Genomic DNA, 19,545 nt, shown 5'->3' on the forward strand with positions numbered 1-19,545 from the left:
TGAGCCTGGTAGTTTGAGCTGGTGTTTGAGTCCTCAAAATACAGTTCTTTGCCACCAGAATATTTTTATGTCTTCTCTTGCTACATCAAATGAAACACTCAATATAGGTGATTGCAATATGGAGTAAGATAACTCAGACAAAATAATACAGTAAACCCCCTCATTATAACAAACCTCGTAGGAGGAGGGAAATGTGTCCGTTATTGCTGATTGTCTGCGACAACAGAGTAAGGGATTTCCAATAGTAGAATATCATTGCACAAGTAGTAGAAATAAGAACTGCAGATGCTGGTTAATACATAAAAGGCTGTGCTTCAGTGACTCAACAGGTCAGGCAGCATCACTGAAAAACATGGAAATGTGATGTTTTGGTCGCAAACCTTCTTCATTCTCTCGGTCTGGAACCAGGCCTGGAATCCAGATGAGATGACAGCCCCGGCCAGGAGAGGATCAGCAGAGTCACTGGGATGGGAGATTGCAACCTTCACGTGGTCCACCCCGTTTCAACGAATGCAATCAACCTGGCGTGCACAATCAAATAAGATCAAATAGAACAAGTTGTCCTACAACTATAGGCTGTGCACGCCATACGCAAGAAGAAGAGCAAAGTCACTGGTCATGGCCTACGGGCAGTCAGAATGCAGGTAAAGGTCAGCGGTGGTGGTGGCAGGCCCGGCCTGGAAGCCGCAGAGAAAGCTGTGTGGGCTGGCAGTTGATCCAGCCTGGAAGCTGGTCTGGCCTGAAAGTAGCCGGTGAGACAGTGCAAGCCATGGGGTGGTGTCAGCCGCCTGGGTTGGCATGACGCCTGGAAGGCGTTAGCAGCCCAGCTTGGCCTGGCAGTGAAAGTTGGCAGGACTGGTCTGGAAGCGACTGGCGTGGTGGAGCAGGTTGGCGGCGGCCTCAGAGGCGGTGAACATTGGTGCTGCATCTCCCGGCACAGCTGCAGGTTTCAGCCTCGTGGCGGTCGGCACGATCTAATGGTGGGTCTCGACTCGAAACGTCACCTATCTCCAGAATTGCTGCCTGACTTGTTGAGTTACTACAGCACTTTGTCCTTTATTATTGCACAAGTGTTGACTGAGTTAATTTCCATGGCCAGTGCAGTGTTCTGTTCTTAAAGAGACAGTGGTGTCCTATTACTGTTGCGCCACACTGTCCGCTATAACAGAAATCCAGTATAAAGAGGTCCGTTATAATGAGGATTTACTGTTGTTCCAAAACTCATTTGCTGCTTCTAAATCAAAATGCTCCCGAAGTTGACAAAATGGTCTTGATGCATTGAGAGCCATAAATAATTTGTTTTCCTATTCCCTCCCTCATCCAACAGTTAAATTGCCAAATGAATCAATTAAAAACCTTGATTCATCATGTTTTCTACTTCATTTCACACAACCTGAAGGTACTCAAATTTGATCCCTAGCAACTATTGAAATAAATACATGGATCAGAAGAAAATTCATGCAAATGTTTTTTCTGATGGTCAATTTTATCATGACAAAATGAAAATTCTACTCCCTCAGTTTGCAATAGATTTTTTTAACTGTATCAAGAGCATTTTTAAAAGGTTTGCCCAATAATCCAATGTAAAATAATTCTCCAAACATCAACTACATAACATCAAAAGGAAAGCAGAAACCACAGCATTCGGTATCATCCAGCCTTTGGATTTGACCTTGAATTCCATGCAGAATTGGCTCAATTTCATCTTTGGTCAAGCGTTTGATATGCTCATTGTACTTTGATAATAAAATTCTATTCCATTTGACAATGCTGCAGAAACCATAGAAGATGCATTGCAGGATATTTTAATCTGTGGATTATGAATATTTTTATAACAAAATATTCTCACCTCCCCAGGCACTGGCTGGTGGGTTCGCTGCTGCTGTTGACTGAACTACAGATGTATAATCTGGCTGTAGATCAAGAAGATCATTGGACAATTTGGATGCACTGTAATTAAAGTTTGTAATTTAGATTTGCAGCCATAGAAAACCAACATATACATTGAAGAATAAAAATGTTTGTACCCAGAATTTGCAGTACAAGCTACTAATGTTAATTCTGGCCAAATTGGAGCTGCCAGGACACTAAAATTGGCAGCTTCTGTGCTGCTAGGCCATTTGGTCAATTTAAATGTGTCTTCTGCAGAACTAGGACAAGCTGCTGAATGGTGCCAGTTTGTCTGTGGCCGAGATAAGAGTTGCAGAGAAAGAATGGGACATCTGCAGATTCTTACAATTAGGTGTAAATTGCATGAAACGGATTGGGTGAATGCAAACCAGATATCCACATTACTCTTAGGAACTTGAAGCTTTCAACCATTTCCACTTCAGTGCTGTCAATAAGTATGTGCCCCGCTTCGCTTCCTGAAGTTGATCACTATCTCCTTTGTCTTGCTGACATTGAGAGAGAGGTTGTTGTCTTGACTCCAGGACACGAGTTTCTGAATCTCCTTCCTGTACTTTGTCTCGTCATTATTTAATATCAGGCTGCACCAAGTACAATCCTTGATCTTATTGAGGTGTATAAAATCATGAGGGGAATAGGTAGGGTGAATGCATAGAATTAATCGGAACTTGAGGGGCAACCTTTTCCACAGAGGGTACTGGGTTTATAGAACGAGCTGCCAGAACATAGTTGAGGTAGGTACTATAATAACATTTAAAAGGCATTTGGACAGGTACATGGATAGGAAACATTTGGCGGGAATGCAGGCAGGTGGAACTGGCATAGATGGTATACCTTGGTTGGCATGGGCATGTTGGGCCTTAGGGCCTGTTTCCAAGCTATACAGACAGATTCCCATGAATTGAATACAATGAAAATTGATTCCATTTGTAAACTGTACCCAATGGCTTGGTATAGGAATCAGGAGAATGTGTGATAAGTTGGGCAAACAGCACTAGTGGTCTAAAGTATGGGGAATGAGTTTAAAAAAAGTATAAACGTAAAGCATTATAAAGAGAAGAATGGCTGTTAAAATCAAGGATGATGTGAGAAAGTAGATTGTAATCTCTTTTGGCTGCAATATCAAAACACCATTTTGATACTTTTTACATCCAGGTAATTGTTATGACATTTTTTGAAGAAGTATTCAAATTACAACCACTAGAGTGATCTGATCTCCTGACCTATGGGTCATCTACTCAAATCGTCCAATAACAAAGGCATGCATTTAGAATGAACTGCAAATAAAGTGGACCTATTATTTAAACTTACTCTTTTCATAATCTTCCTTTCCACCATTTAAGATCAATTTTAACCTTTACCCAGATCTTCAAAAACATTTCAATTCACCTACCAATAAATATCACTTGGGTGGAAAATGAGGAAAAGCTTCAGAATTAGTACGTTTGTTTATGCATATAAAGTTTAGATGCATATCTGTATGCTTTATATGATAAACAATTTTACATTAAATAAAATGTCAGGTGGCACAGTGTATGTTGCTGCCCAGTGCCAGTGACCCGGGTTTGATCCTGACTATGGGTGCCGTCTGTATGGAGTTTGTTCATTCTCCCCGTGACCTGCGTGGGGTTTCCCCGGGATCTCCAGTTTCCTCCCTCACTCCAAAGACGTACAGGTTTGTAGGCTAATCGGCTTGGTATAATTATAAATTGTCCCTAGTGTGTGTAGGATAGTGTAAGTGCGCGGGGATCGCTGGTCGGCTCGAGCTTGGTGGGTCGAAGGGCCTGTTTCCGTGCTGTATCTCTAACCAAAACTAAAACTAAATTTTAAAATCCACAGCGAAGGTAACTTTGTGCTTAAAAATACCTAATAATCTTCTACCAAAATCTTTCAAGCTCAAGAACGACTTACTTTGTTGGAGCTGGAACACAGGGTGGAGAAGAGAAGAGATCAACTACTGCAGCAGTATCAGCCATCTTCGCGGGACTGGAGGTGGGGGATGATCCTGCGTGTTCTGGAGAGCCCTGGAAAGATTTAAACAAATGGCTTTAAACAATTTAGTGCAATTTATTTGCACTTAGAATATTCTGTTCTATGCTAAACACTGAAACCAGCCTTATTTGAACTTTCTCAATTTCCTCGTAACATCATTTTAACAGAAGCAATTCCTGAAAAATAAATTAAGAGTGATGATATCTGAAATAACCTACCAAACATTGAAAAAGAGACAAATATTAGAAGCACTCAGAAAAATGAAATCAAAATTGTTTGGGATACTCAAGGGAGATTTTCAGCACCTTTTTAAAAAAAATTCTATTTCTTGTTCTAATAAAATTCAGTTAGACCATTATACAGTTAGACCATTTGGGCAATTACAAATTAAAAATTGCAAACAGTGAAGTCTAAAGTAGACTTTTATTTCATTCATTTATAGGATGTAGACATTGCTGGCAAGGCAAGCATTTATAACCAATTTTAAGCCATCTTGATCCTCTGGAGTCCCTAGCTTGCACTTTACAAGGCAATTTAGAAGGCATTTAAAGTCAACCATATTTCTGCCCATCACAGATGCTAGCATAATTCCTTCACTTCAGAATTGTTGTTTTCGAAACAAAATATCTGATAATTTCATGTTCTCGATTTGTGATTAAAAATTGTTAAATCTGGAATAAAAAGTAAATTATTTCATTATTCATGTTGGAATCTGACCTCATGCCCAATCAGTGGAGCAGATTTAGCCCATAACTGCCTCAAGTTACACCTTTTGGAAAATTTACTGAAACTGTCAATTTGTATCGACGGGCAATGGGTATGATTTAAGTATATTAAAATTTCCAACTTCCTTCCATCCAAGCTCATCCAATTAATGATTACATACCATCACTTTAGAAGGCCTAGGTCCTTTATAGATGTGCTTGGTTTCTTCAAAACTTTAGCAGCATCTCTATAACATCTCTTATTCAGGTGGTGTTTGTCTCAACCAATCCATTGTGCTTTTTTGGACATTAATATTCAATTTCCAGGAATTCATCTTCTTTTCACTTATTTCACTTGGTACATGGATAGGACAGGCTTGGAAGGATATGGGCCAAGCGCAGGCAGGTGGGACTAGTGTGGCTGGGGCATGTTGGCCGGTGTGGGCAAGTTGGGCCGAAGGGCCTGTTTCCACATTGTATCACTCTATCAATTTCAGTGGCACCCTTGTCTAACAACAGACCATTCATTCTGGCTATTGACCAGTGATGTGCGATTTTGCTAATAAAATATTCTAAAATGGTCAGTAATAAAGTGTTGGTATTTTAAAAAAGCTTTTCGAAATAAAGATAGCTTTTACAAGAGACCCAAACAAAACAATGGATTTTAGCAAATGGAAAAAAGCTAAATTTTCCTAAAATAAACTTGGGTATACAATGCTGTCAGGTGTCAAATAGTTAACAGGGAAACACTAGGGATAATGAGGTGGGAAATATTATTTTCATGCTCGATGTAAGATTATCCACTTTTCAATTTTCATGGATACAAATTGACTTTTGCATTATGTATCAAATAGGTTTCTTGCAAACACAGGCATAATAAGGCAGCAGAAAATAATTACACTCAAGGCATACATAGAGGATCATATTCTGTACTTTAGTGGAGGGTATGGTTGCGAGAAAAATTAACAAATATTACCGTATTCCCCTGTAAAGGTGCTCCAGCGGTCCTAAAAGAAAATAAGGTGCAAATTAAAATAAATCTCCAACACACCGCTCATAACAGTTATTAACCAATTAAACCCTGAAAGCATATTTGCCTGTGAGCAAAAGCTCAAGGGTATGGTACATAATTCTCTGAAGAAATAAGATTTATAAAGCAAATTTATAACACAACCCACTTAAGCAGCAAAATGTCACAATGCAAAATTAGGCATGTACTTATGACCCAGAAACATTCATGAATTCAAAGTAGCTACAAAAAGTAATGACAATCATTGTTTCATTGGTTTGTTTTCCAAGATTACTCAAAGTAGACACATGGTAAGGAAAGGCGAATACAGATAATTCTGAAATATTGCAATAAAATTGCTTAAACTAATAAAATGTTCTTATTTCTAAGTAAACTAGCACAATATATAAGCTAGTATACTGTAACTGCCTTAGATTTTAAATGCTGCTTTTTATGAACATCATTAAATGCATCAAATATATGACATTTAATTTCCTGAGCACAGAGGCAGTGACCACACACACACACACACTTATGCTCACATCATATAATTTGCAACATTTATTTTCAAATTCAGTCATTTTGTTCTTCAGATCATCTTTTCTACATTAAGTGTATCAATACATAGACCAGATAACATTTAAATCACATCCTGTTAAAGCACAGGGAATACCACAAGCGCGAGTTATCACTGTACAAATGTTTCGGTTTGCTGATACCAGTATGGTGTAAAGAACTTTAAGTGGGATCATAGTTTTAAAACCTCTGACTGATTAACTATTGGTTAAGTGGAACAACTTCGCACTTTTCTGCATTGAATGCCATTTGCTCCCACGTAACTAAGCATTTATATCCTGTTGCAGCCAAGAATCATCTTCATCACTATCAGCCACATTAGCAATTTTAGCATAGACACTTGTTAATTATTTAAATCCAAGTCATTAAGACACATTTGGGAGGGATCCCATTACACGCAACCTTCCAACTTGTTTATCACTCTACATTTCCCAGAAAAATTATTTAAGGACCACAGCATGGATCACAAGGAATTTTACTTTTTGCTTAATCTGCCTTGTGAAATTTTGTCAGAAATCTTACCCTCTGTGTGTAGGACATTAAACATACTACTGTAATTAACACTTATTTCATCAAAAATTCAGCTGTTATTTGGATATTTTTTGTCAACAGATCCATTCGAACAATCCTTTATTAATTGTGCCTCCCTGAAAACTGAGACATGCTGTCCCTCAGATTTTAAATAATTTTGCTATCACTGAAAAGGCCACAGAGAATAAATGACAAAGTAGAATGTTGCAGGAAACGGGTCTTGGAATGCATGTCTGCAAAATCCTAATGTCTGTCTGGATATTTGCCTTTAAATTGTCCGAAAGAGTGGGATGCTCACGCTATGTTTACGAAACATTAGTTAGGCCAAAATTCGGATACTGCATGGATTTCTGGTTGCCAAGCTGCAGCAAGAACCTGGCAGTACACGGGAAGGTGCAGTGAGCTATTGAGAGAAATAACTGAGACGACCCAACCTGGGAGAAGCTGATATTTTAACTGACACCTGCAAACGAGGAAGACTAGGACTTAAGAAATAGGAGTCATACTTAAATAAGCACATATTCACTTGGGCAACTTGGAATATTCCCCGTGTCAGAGAAAGCAAATCTCAGGTTTCAAGCAATCTGAAAGTTTACGCTTTACTTTATAATTTTAATTGCTAGACAAAAAGCTTGACAATTCTAGCTTTTGTTCGATTTACATGGAGTAAACAAGCCAAATTAGGATTTGCCTGCAATGATGCATCTGCATTGTCAGTTACCTGCCTCCAAACTCAGCAAATAGAGCACATTATAATTAAGGATAGTAACCAATCCTGAAAGGCAATCAACATTTGGGGTCAATCAAAAGTTAGAAATTAAATCTTAAATTTTGCACATTGTTTGAATCTATGGTTTACATTACACATTTTTATAGTTTTGCATCAGCTCTTTTACAACTTCATTTTTGTTCAGTATCAATTAAACTGTGACGTTTTCAATTTTCTCAAGAGAATTAAATAAAGTCATTGATGCTTTTCAATAGTTTAGACCTCAGTGTACTATGTTCCTGGGTAAAATACTTACAAAGTGTGTGAACTATGGAGAAATCAGGTCACTAAAAATAGATACACAGTCCTCTGCTGTCTTTAATCTCTGGTGTCCCCTTCTCAATGATAATAGTCAACCATCATATTGCAAGCTCCAATTATTCCTTCACTGAATTATCTTGGCTCACTGAGCAAAACTATTTTATTCAGATGTTTAATAATTCCCCATTTCAAAATTGCTGCATTTAAAAAAAAAACTAATTAACAGGCTAGAGTAAATTTAAACAATTATTCCTTCTGCTTTTTTGCTGTGGAAAAATAGAGTACATTCAAAAACTGTTATATTGTGTATATTGGTTTAATGACCACCTTGTCCTCATTAGTGTCAATATCCAAAGTAATTATTTTTGAAGCTCTGCTTTTGACATCAATGCAATTGTTAAAACTTACCCATCGCTAATATTCCGAGACAGCAGAAAAAGAAACAAAGTTTTAAAATTCACTTTCAAAAAAGAAAAGCACATTTTCAAATTTAAGAGTAAATAATCATTTCCTGGTGGCATTAATTTAAAGTCGTTCTTTTAGAGTGATAGAGCTGTACAGCACGAAAACAAGCCCTTCCCTTCAGCCCACCTTGTCCATGACGACCGAGTTGACATATGGGACTCGTCCAATTTAGTCTATATCCCTCTTCCTATCCATATATCTGTCCAAATGTCTTTTAAAAGTTGTATTCTTCCAACAGTTACTATTGTATAGTTTGTTCAATTACTGAAATTTAGTTAATTATACATTCTTAACTATAACAGCTCTTGGCTCACCTCCATTTTAAAATCAATTCGATATCTTTTTTAAATGTTTATTAAAAGCATATGTACAAATGATAATAAACGACAAACTGGTTATAGAGTTCTTACATAGCTTCAATTTTTAATGTTTTTTTTAAAAGAAAAGAAATAGAGAAAGAGAGAGATAAGAGAAACCGTAAACTAATAGAAAGAAAAAAAATCAAGAAAGAAAGGAGATAGATCCGGGAGATGTTGAGTATAGTTGTTCATCCAACCCTAAACTCAAGTTGTGACTTTAATTTGGTGTTAAACCAGTTTACTTTATTAAAAATTCAATAATTGAAGACTATATTTTAAAAAATAGTTCTGGTTTGTCAATTAAGACAAATCTTATTTTTTTTCAAATGCAAGGTCTCGGTCATTTCCGTAATCCACATTTTAATTGTGGGGGTTGCTGATTTTTTCCAAAATTTAAGTATTAATTTTTTCGCAGTTATTAAACTGTAATCAAGAAAGTGTCTCTGGCTTATCGTAAAGTTTGTGGTATGTTCTGATAATCCTAATATTATTAATTTTGGGTCTGGGTCCAGTTGATTTTTGATAACTTTAGAGATAATTTAAAAAATGTCCGTCCAAAAATTTTACATTTTTATACGTTATACAAGTGTAAGTTAAATTGGCTTCTTGAAATTGGCATTTATCACAGAGAGGGGAAGTTCTTGGGAAGATCCTATTGAATCCCGCTTGGAGTGCATACTGTCGTTGTGTCCTTGGGCAAGACACTTCACCCACCTTTGCCTGTGTGTGAATGTGTGTGAATGTGTGTGAGTGATTGGTGGTGGTCGGAGGGGCCGTAGGCGCAGATTGGCAGCCACGCTTCCGTCAGTCTGCCCCAGGGCAGCTGTGGCTACAGAAGTAGCTTACCACCACCGAGTGTGACTGAGGAGTGAATGAATAATGCGATGTAAAGTGCCTTGAGTATTAGAAAGGCGCTATATAAATCCCATCCATTATTATTATTATTATAATTTTGTCTTCGAATAGTGTAATCTATGTAATATTTTAAACTGTATTAAGGAATGCCTAGTGTTTAACGAGCAATGATGTATATATTGTAAACTTTCATCCCATGTATCTTTCATTATGGGTTGAGCCAATTCATACTCCCATACTCGTCTATATGACTGATGACGGAATGTCAGTATCTAAAAGGGTATTATAAATATAAGATATTAGTTTATTTGGATTGGGATGTCGGTTCAGACATTCAAGGATTTCTGGGCCCCTAAATCTTTAATCTTGCGTATGTAATTTTACATATCGATTTGATATCTTAAATTCAAATATATTTTGGCTTTGTGACTAATACCATTTGTCAACAATGTACTGCTTTCCCTGTATATCTGGCAAATCAAGAAAAGCAGAGCTCCTTGTATTTAATTAGACATCTATATCTTTATTTTCCAAAAAAAAATCCAGCTTTATTGTAAATCTAAAATCTGTTCTCATTCAAAACCCAAGTTGTGCGGCTTTGACCCAAGCAAGATAAACACCCCTATTTTCCATGTCCTCTCCAGCTGAGCGCTAACCTAATGCATTAGATGGGGAAACTATGTAAAACAGGTAAATTGACCCATGCTTTCAATTTTTAACATTACAATTTGACACTTTAACTAAAATACATTGTCTTCACAAGACATTATCAAAATTATGACCAACTCTGAAAAACGAAAGTGCTTTTATGTTTTGTTACCCCAACCCACACTACAATTGTTTCAAAGTGGTCATATTTGTTATTTCCCGTCAAGAATCAAGAGTGTTTAAATGTCATATGTACCAAATTGGAACAATGGAATTCTTACTTGTACACAAGTGTCATATAGCTATCATTTAGCCTGCCATGACTGTGAGATTCTTTGATGTAGTTCTCCCTTTCAAACTAAATAGTGGTGGGGAGGGGTTGACAAATTGGGAGTATAAAGATGGAGTTAAAGGGGAAGTGAGTACAGGAAAAGTTACAAAATACTCCCAAATTAATGGGAAGGAAAGTTCGAGAGGAGATAAGAGAGTAAGGTCAGGTCCAATAGTGACCGGTGAGACAGGGGAGGTGAATACCAAAGTTAAAGTGTTGTTTATGAATGCACGAAGTTAAGAAATAAAGTAGATGAGCTGGAGGCTCAGTTAGAAATTGGTAAGTATGATGTTGTGGGAATTAGACGGAGGAGCTGGCCATAGTTGACTGGAAAGAGACCCCGGTGACAGTGGAACAACAATGGAAGGTATTACTGGGAATAATACAGAAGGTGCAGGATTAGTTAATTCCAAAGAGGAAGAAAGATTCTAAGAGGAGTAAGAGGCGACCGTGGCTGACAAGGGAAGTCAAAGACAGTATAAAAATAAAAGAGATGTATAACATAGCAAAGATGAGTGGGAAGCCAGAGGATTGGAAAACCTTTAAAGAGCAACAGAAGATAACTAAAAAGGCAATAAAGGGAGAAAAGATGAGGTGCGAAGGTAAGCTAGCCAAGAATATAAAGGAGGGTAGTAAAAGCTTCTTTAGGGATGTGAAGAGGAAAAAAATATTTAAGATAAATGTGGGTCCCTTGAAGACAGAACCAGGTGAATTTACAGGGGAACATGGAAATGGCAGACGAGTTCAACAGGTAGACAATAGACAATAGGTGCAGGAGTAGGAGTAGGCCATTCGGCCCTTCGAGCCAGCACCGCCATTCAATGTGATCATGGCTGATCATCCCCAATCAGTACCCTGTTTCTGCCTTCTCCCCATATCCCCAGACTCCGCTATTTTTAAGAGCCCTATCTAGCTCTCTCTTGAAAGCATATAGAGAACCTGCCACCACTGCTCTCTGAGGCAAAGAATTCCACAGACTTACCACTCTCTGTGAGAAAAAGTGTTTCCTCGTCTCCGTTCTAAATGGCTTACTCCTTTTTCTTAAACTGTGGCCCCTGGTTCTGGACTCCCCCAACTGGATCTGTCTTCACTAAGAAAGACACAAACAATCTCCCAGATGTACTAGTGGCCAGATGACCTCGGGTGACGGAGGAAGTGAAGGAAATTCACATTAGGCAGGAAATGGTGATGGGTAGACTGATGGGACTGAAGGCTGATAAATCCCCAGGGCCTGATGGTCTGCATCCCAGGGTACTTATGGAAGTGATTCCCGAAATCATGGATGCATTGGTGATCATTTTCCAATGTTCTATAGATTCAGGATCAGTTCCTGTGGATTGGAGGGTAGCTAATGTTATCCCACTTTTTAAGAAAGGAGGGAGAGAGAAAACAGGGAATTATAGACTAGTTAACCTCACATCGGTGGTGGGGGAGATGCTGGAGCTATTTCTAAAAGAGGAAATAGCGGCACATTTGAATAGCAGTCCGAGTCGGCATGGATTTACGAAGGGGAAATCATGCTTGACTAATCTTCTGGAATTTTTTGACACGATACTGACACGGATAGAAAATTGGTTGGCAGACAGGAAACAAAGAGTAGGGATTAACGGGTCCTTTTCAGAATGGCAGGCAGTGGGGTACCGCAAGGATCGGTGCTGGGACCGCAGCTATATACAATATACATTCATGATTTAGATGAAGGGATTAAGAGTAACATTAGCAAATTTGCAGATGACACAAAGCTGGGTGGCAGTGTGAACTGTGAGGAGGATACTATGAGGATGCAGGGTGACTTGGACAGCTTGAGTGAGTGGGCAGATGCATGGCAGATGCAGTTTAATGTGGATAAATGTGAGGTTATCCACTTTGGTGGCAAGAACAGGAAGGCAGATTATTATCCAAATGGTGTCATGTTAGGAAAAGGGGAAGTACAATGTGATCTGGGCGTCCTTGTTCATCAGTCACTGAAAGTAAGCATGCAGGTACAGCAGGTAGTGAAGACAGCTAATGGCATGTTGGCCTTCATAACAAGAGGAGATGAGTGTAGGAGCAAAGAGGTCCTTCTACAGTTGTACAGGACCCTAGTGAGACCACACCTGGAATATTGTGTGCAGTTTTGGTCTCCAAATTTGAGGATGGACATTCTTGCTATTGAGGGAGTGCAGCGTAGGTTCACAAGGGATGGCGGGACTGTCATATGTTGAAAGAATGGAGCAACTGGGCTTGTGTACACTGGAATTTAGAAGGATGAGAGATCATTGAAACATATAAGATTATTAAGGGATAGGACACGCTGGAGGTAGGAAACGTGTTCCCGATGTTGGGGGAGTCCAGAACCAGGGGCCACAGTTTAAGAATAAGGGGTAGGCCATTTAGAACGGATATGAGGAAAAACATTTTCTCCCAGAGAGTTGGGAATCTGTGGAATTCTCTGCCTCAGAAGGCAGTGGAGGCCAATTCTCTGGATGCTTTCAAGAGAGTTAGATAGAGCTCTTAAAGATAGTGGAGTCAAGGGATATGGGGAGAAGACAGGAACGGGGTACAGATTGTGGATGATCAGCCATGATCACAGTGAATGGTGGTGCTGGCTTGAAAGGCCGAATGGCCCACTGCACCGATTGTCTATTGCCTATTTACTTAATTATTTTCCGAATCTTACTGTTTAATCAGCTTCCATTATTCTTTCAAACAATGTCATGTGACATATGTGTTTTTAATTATTTGTTCTTTTAGCAGCTGTTTAAAATTGTTCCATCTGGTTACTGGTCTCATAATTGGAAGCAGTTTCTTTTTTGCTCTCTAAACCTCCATGAAATCTCCTCTTAGGCTTCTCCGTTCTAAGAACAGTGCTAGCTTTGCCCTTTCCTCCATCTAATGGAAGTAATCCTTCCAAATAATCTCTTCTGCACCTTCAAAATAATACTAAAAAATGTGCATAAACCTTGTATAATACATGTGCCTGGTTTGTTCTTGCAAATTAACTATATAGAGCAAATGTCAAGGTGCTGCAATGCACAATATCTTAGCTCAACAATGCCACAAAACCACAGGGAAACCAAAATAAATCTGCCCAATATACCAATCTATTATTAAGAGTAGATACGCAATCTGAATGGATATTAGCCGATTTTTGAGCTTAGGACAGCCATAATATTCAACTGGTTTTATCGTCCTGCACAAAATATTTGCCTAACCCTTGTACACAATGATGTCCAATTTTTCTACAAGAACTCTTTAAATGCCACCAAATCTTTCTAGATACAAAATCACCCCCAAAATGAACACAATTGAAAAGTTAAATATCCAAGTAAGCACATTCCCTTGAAAAATCTATGATGAGACTTTCACAGAAACATATTGGAGATTTAGGACAAGTCTCCGATTCCAGCTAACAAAGACCGTATGAAATCATGAAGTCTGCTTTGAAGCAATAATTTGCAGATGTGCACGTGATGCTCAATTATGGTACGACATTGACACTTTAAGTGGACTTATTTCCCTGTTGCTATACATTTGTGAAGTTTGTAAAGTTTTGTGACAACATAGTGCTAGAGCAGTGCTTGATTATATTTGATGTAACTTCGCCAGTTAATTGTGCAATGTTAAACCACTATAAGGAGCATTTCATAAATACATGAGTTTTCCCTTTCAATACTGTTTGAATATTAAAGTGATTTTAGCATAGTGTTGTCATAAAATGTTACAAACTTCAATTTATAGCAACAGGACATTGCACTTAAAGTGTCAATGTGGTACCATAATTGAGCATCACGTGCACATCTGCAAATTATTGCTTCAAAGCTTCATGATTTCATAATGTTCATGTTAGCTGGAAGCATCACAAGTGTAAATTGACAAGTTCAATAAGCCTTTTTATTTCATAAAAATGTGACCCAAATAGTTTCAACCTTACCTACTACCGCCAGTTGCATTTTTCTTCCCTTCCAGTGTATTCAAATGCTGCTCAAGTGCTTCCAGAAGACTGCTCGGAGCCTAAAAATGTGACAATACAATACAGCTGTATGTTTGTTGGTAATTCACCAGCCAACCTTAAAAAGCATTCAATTAAACACACAAATTTCCTTCCACAAACACTTGCAAGGAAAACAACAACATGCTACAATTGTGCTTTTATGGTCCTTATAAAAGCAACAAGACAACTTTCACATTATCTAGTCATGGACATTTTTCAGCAGAACACAAAGAGGCGTTGATTAGTTCTCTCAAAATATCCTAGAATTAAAAAAAGGTAAAAATTCACATTTTACAGAGCATCTCATTTAAGTTCTTGTTTTCTTTAAAAATGAAAAAAACAAGTAATACTCAAGCATAAACACCATGCACAACATTCTTCTGGAACCAATTGCTCATGAATTTGTTTTTGTCAGCATACTTTCAATGTACCAAACATTAAATAGATTTATAGCAACAGCATTTGACAAATGTACGAGCATTCTATTCACAAGGCATTAATTATGAGTGCATTTTCTAGGCTGGAAAAAATGATTTTGTAAATGATATCGTAAATAGGCCAAATGGTTGTTTGATTCTGCTTTAAAATTAAGATCAACATTAATCCTCAACCTTAATTCTACTTAACAGCCAAATCATACTTCTTTCCATATTTAAAATTCCTTGCACATCCAATAACCTTTTGATTTTGATCCAAGCTTAAAATCCTATGAGGTATAATTCATAAGATTCACAGCAGAGTTAGGAAATGTCATCTTAATAAAAGGTGGTCAACTTCTTGTGTCCCTAAATAACTTGGTAACACATGGCATCAGGACAATAACCTCTCCCTCAATGTCAGCAAGATAAATGAGCAAGTTATCAACTTCAGGAAACATGATGAAGTATATGCCCCAATCAGCATCAATGATGCCAAAGTAAAAATGGTAGAGCGCTTCAAGTTCCGTAATGTTAATATTAGTGATGGTCTGTAATGGACTAGCCACATTGATGGGACAGCCAAGGTGGCACAATGCCTCTACTTCCTGAGGAGACTCAAAAAATGTGGCACGTCTCAAATGGCTCTTTCAAACTTCTGCTGATGCACCATAGAAAGCATAGCATGAGGGTTGCATAACAACTTGGTTTGAGAACAGCTCTGCCAAGACTTCAAGAAATTGCAGAGTGTAATAGATGTAGAGCAGACCTCCCACCATTGACTCAATTGACACTTCAGGCTGCCTCTGAAAAGCAGCCAGTAAAATCAAAGATATGTCCCCCTCCCGGTCATTCCTTCTCCTCCCTGATCCCGCCCAGCAGAAGGCACAGAAGCTTGGGTCGATTCCTGGGAAAAGACCCACAGACCCTTCAGGTCGATTCCTGGGAAAAGGGTCCCGACCCAAAATGTTATCAATCCGTGCTGAGATTACTGAGTTACTCCAGCATTGTCTTTTTTTGTAAACTGCCATCTGCTGTTCCTTGTTTCTACATCTCTCTCTTGACATAATACTGCCTTACCTACTAGGTATTTTCAACACTAATTCGTCACAGACTAAATGTTTTAATGAGGCCTTCTCTCATTATCATATTGTGTACTTTCCATACACAAGAATCACCTCATCCCAATAACCTATTTGATACAACTATTCTGTTCTGCCTCTGGGGCAAATATGTCCTTCTGTACATATGGAGCACAAGTATTCCAAATGTGTATTCAAAACTCTGTTCAACCACAACAATATTTCCGTCTCCAATTGTAATCCCCTTGTAAAAAAAATAAGACAACATACTATTTATGGGCCAATCGCAAATTTTCTTTTCAAAAGGCAGTGAACCTGACATGCTTTTAGAGCATCTTCTGCTTCATTGATCCTTTGACCCTTTGCGGTCACATCCTAACTGCAAATCAAATGAGAATTTACAAGCCATTAATATTTTTAGGACTCCTGAGCATTTTAAAATAAGATTGTTGATGTTACACTGGCTATTTAAAGAACAAAAGGACAGAAACAGCCATTTGAAGAGACAAATTAAATCCAGAAATTATGTTTGGCAAACTGAAGATGGAGAAGCAGAAAACTATGGGCTATTTCTTTTTTTGCTATCCTTTTTCAGAGCAGTGGTCAGTGGAGTGAGAAAATTGTTGGCAGAACTTCAATCTTCTTCCTAATACTCATATGCTTCAGATCAAGATGAAAACACTGCCGAACATCATGCTTTTGTTTGAAATCAGTATCAAATCTCAATTATTGAGCCTACGGCAACCCACATGGAAAAATAATTCCAACGATTTACTGTTATAACAATGAACTGCAGATGCTGGTTTATACCAAAGACAGATACAAAATGCTGGAGTAACTCAGCGGGTCAGGAAGAAGGGTCCTGAACCAAAAAGTCACTTATCCATGTTCTCCAGAGATGTTGCCCGACTTGCTGAGTTACTCCAGCATTTTGCATCTTTCCACAGATTAACTACTCCCTTGAATGAAAAAACTCAATTTAGACTTAAATGCTTTAAGATTTATTCTGAGCTGCATCATTAGTTTTACATTCCAGCAAAGGGATACATCCTTGCTGTGTTTACTCTGTAAAGTCTTGATAATTTTGTACATTTCAAGGTCATCTTGCATTCGTCCAGACTGTAGTAAAAAGAGAGCCGACTGACTCAGTCTCATATGGTAGTCTGTCCTCCCATGATCTAGACTGCTGAATCATTGCTACACACCCATAATTGCAAGTGCATCTTTTTTTAAAGGACACCAGAATTATATGCAATACTCCTCTATCAATATCCTACATCATTGATCCCTGACCAATTTGATGTAGAAAAATGTTGGTTTTCAGGAATTCCATATCCAGTTAAGATCATCTTTAACTAAATATACATTCTAATCATTATCTTTTTTGATGTGATTAGAGCAGCAGGCAGGATTCCTTAAGTTATACTGCTCTACGATAATTCATTATTAAATGGTAAAAATGTACTTCATCACCTCGCAGTTTCAGAAAACTTTAATCACAGATGCTTCAAGCAAAAAAATTGACTGTGGTTAGGCATATCAGCTGTCATATTGGGTTTAAAAAAAAATAAAAACACATTTTTCAAATGCCGATCTGAATATGACCAGCATTTATTGCCTATCCCCAACTGCCCTTGAACCTAAAGGTTTGTCAGCCATCGCAGAGTCAACTACTGATATGGTTGAAGTTACTTATAGGTCAGATCAAGTGAGAATGGCAATTTCCTGGACATCACTGAACCATCTGGCTTTTACAATCATCCAGTAGTTTGGGGGTTAGTTATTCCTAACAATTTGTTCATATTTCCATTCAGCTTTCAGATTAACATCCAAATGTCACATTTTGTAGCTGCCAGGATTGTTCGTCCATATTTCTTTATATTATTAGTCAAGAAGGAGTTTCTTCCCAGAGGCCATTCGGACTGTAAACACCTATCTCACCAGGGACTAACTCTACTGAACGTTTTTCCTTCCATTATTTATTATGTAAAAGAATATGTGTGTTATGATTGTGTTTATAGTTGTTTGGTTGTTTCGTTGTTTGTCTTTTGCACAAAAGTCCGCGAGCATTGCCACTTTCATTTCACTGCACATCTCGTATGTGTATGTGACAAATAAACTTGACGACTTGAAGTAATGTAGCAGAATACAGGAACAGGCGCTTCGGCCCACGATGTCCACATGAATAGTGAAGCCAAGCTAAAATAATCCCATCTGCTGGCAAATGGTCTGCATTCGCTGCCTGTTCCTGTGTCTGTCAAAAAGCCTTTTAAATGTTGCTCTTGTATCCTCTTCTACCACATATCCTGGCAGCATATTCCAGGCATCTATCATTCTATTAAAAAACACCAAGACTTTCCCTCTCTCACCTTAAACCTAGGATCTCCAGTATTTGACATTTCCACTCTGGGAAAATAAAGCTGCCTATCTACCTAACTGTACCGACACACCATTTTATGTACATCTATCTATCTATCAATCAATCACATCACCCATCGGTTTCTGACGAACCAGACAAAACAATCTGCTTGTCAAACCTCTCCTTATACGCAATATTCTCTAATCCAGGCCACATCCTGGTGACCCTATTTTGCACTCACCAAAATCTCTACATCCTTTCTGAAGTGGCGACCAGAACTGCACACACTACTCCTAATGTAGCCTGACCAAAATGTTTATGCAGTTGCAACACAACTTACCATTTGTCATGCCCAATGACTTGACCAATGAAAGCAAGCATCCTGTATGCCTTCCTTGTACTCTTTCTACTCGCGCTGACATTTTCAAGGAGTATGGGCTTGTGTCCCACGCTCATTCTGTGCATAAATGCTCCCAAGGTTCCTGCTATTTACTGCCTTGCCACATAAACAATATGTACAGCCCAGCCCTTAAGCCTCTTGGTCACTTCATCAAAATTAAATTTACATGTGATTTCCCATGCAGAAAGTCTCTGTAAATGCAGATGGATCTTGGTTCAGAAACGTCTCCAATAATTTTTCCACCACTCCGGGCTTGTCCTTGTAGCCCTTCTTAAATAAAGGTGCAGTATTAGCTACCCTCCTGTCTTCCAGTCCCACTGCAAAACCCAAGCGATTTCTTCCCTTGCTTACCACAACTTCCTTGAATACACTTGGTCAAGCCCCATGGATTTATCCACCTTTATGCACCTCTAGATAGTCAACACCTCCTTTGTCATAATATTGATAGCTGAACTCTTTTGGGCTAAGCTGCCAGCAGACTTCGGAAATAAATAAACTGCTTCTACACAAAAACAAAAAATATATAGCAGCCAAAACAGATTAAGCAGAATGTGTAGATAAAATTGTTTTATCTGGAGTGCAGAGGCTGAGGAGAGACCGGATAGAAGTATTATAAAATTATGAGAGGTATAGATAGTTTGGACAGTGAGAATCTTTTTTGCTAGGCCGAAATGTCAAAGACCAGAGGATATAGATGTATGGTGATGGGCAAAATGTGAAGAAAATATACAGGCAAGTACTTGTTTTTCAAAAACACACAGGATGGCGAGTAAAACCCCAGCATTCTGCCTTTCATCCCATCATCATAGATCTAAAATAAATAAAATGTAGAATTACTTAAATCAGGTAGTATCTTTGGACATTTAGGTTCATGGCCTTCAAAATTATCTTCAAACACTTTCATACC

The 19,545-nt window shown here is 38.3% G+C and overlaps 1 protein-coding gene and 1 long non-coding RNA gene across 19 annotated transcripts in view; one reads left to right on the top strand and one right to left on the bottom strand.

Annotated features, from left to right (window-relative positions):
* snap91 (synaptosome associated protein 91) overlaps positions 1 to 19,545 on the bottom strand; it is a 153,710-nt gene that overhangs the window by 71,489 nt on the left and 62,676 nt on the right. For 15 of the 18 annotated variants that reach the window (XM_033021012.1, XM_033021009.1, XM_033021013.1 and 12 more), the window contains 5 exons: positions 14,322 to 14,401; positions 8,159 to 8,164; positions 5,581 to 5,611; positions 3,820 to 3,932; positions 1,850 to 1,950 (listed from right to left, as the gene is read on the bottom strand). In XM_033021012.1, the coding sequence (XP_032876903.1) occupies positions 1,850 to 1,950; positions 3,820 to 3,932; positions 5,581 to 5,611; positions 8,159 to 8,164; positions 14,322 to 14,401 (331 nt within the window). The remainder of the gene's footprint in view (positions 1 to 1,849; positions 1,951 to 3,819; positions 3,933 to 5,580; positions 5,612 to 8,158; positions 8,165 to 14,321; positions 14,402 to 19,545) is intronic. The other 3 variants (XM_033021011.1, XM_033021015.1, XM_033021024.1) reach the window with 1 other exon arrangement.
* LOC116973191 lies at positions 2,380 to 11,659 on the top strand. Its single transcript, XR_004412014.1, has 3 exons — positions 2,380 to 2,390; positions 2,907 to 2,908; positions 11,535 to 11,659. It is a non-coding gene; the product is annotated as an uncharacterized LOC116973191 (long non-coding RNA).

This window comes from Amblyraja radiata, chromosome 5 (genome assembly GCF_010909765.2).
Source record: "Amblyraja radiata isolate CabotCenter1 chromosome 5, sAmbRad1.1.pri, whole genome shotgun sequence".
Lineage (NCBI taxonomy): Eukaryota > Metazoa > Chordata > Chondrichthyes > Rajiformes > Rajidae > Amblyraja > Amblyraja radiata.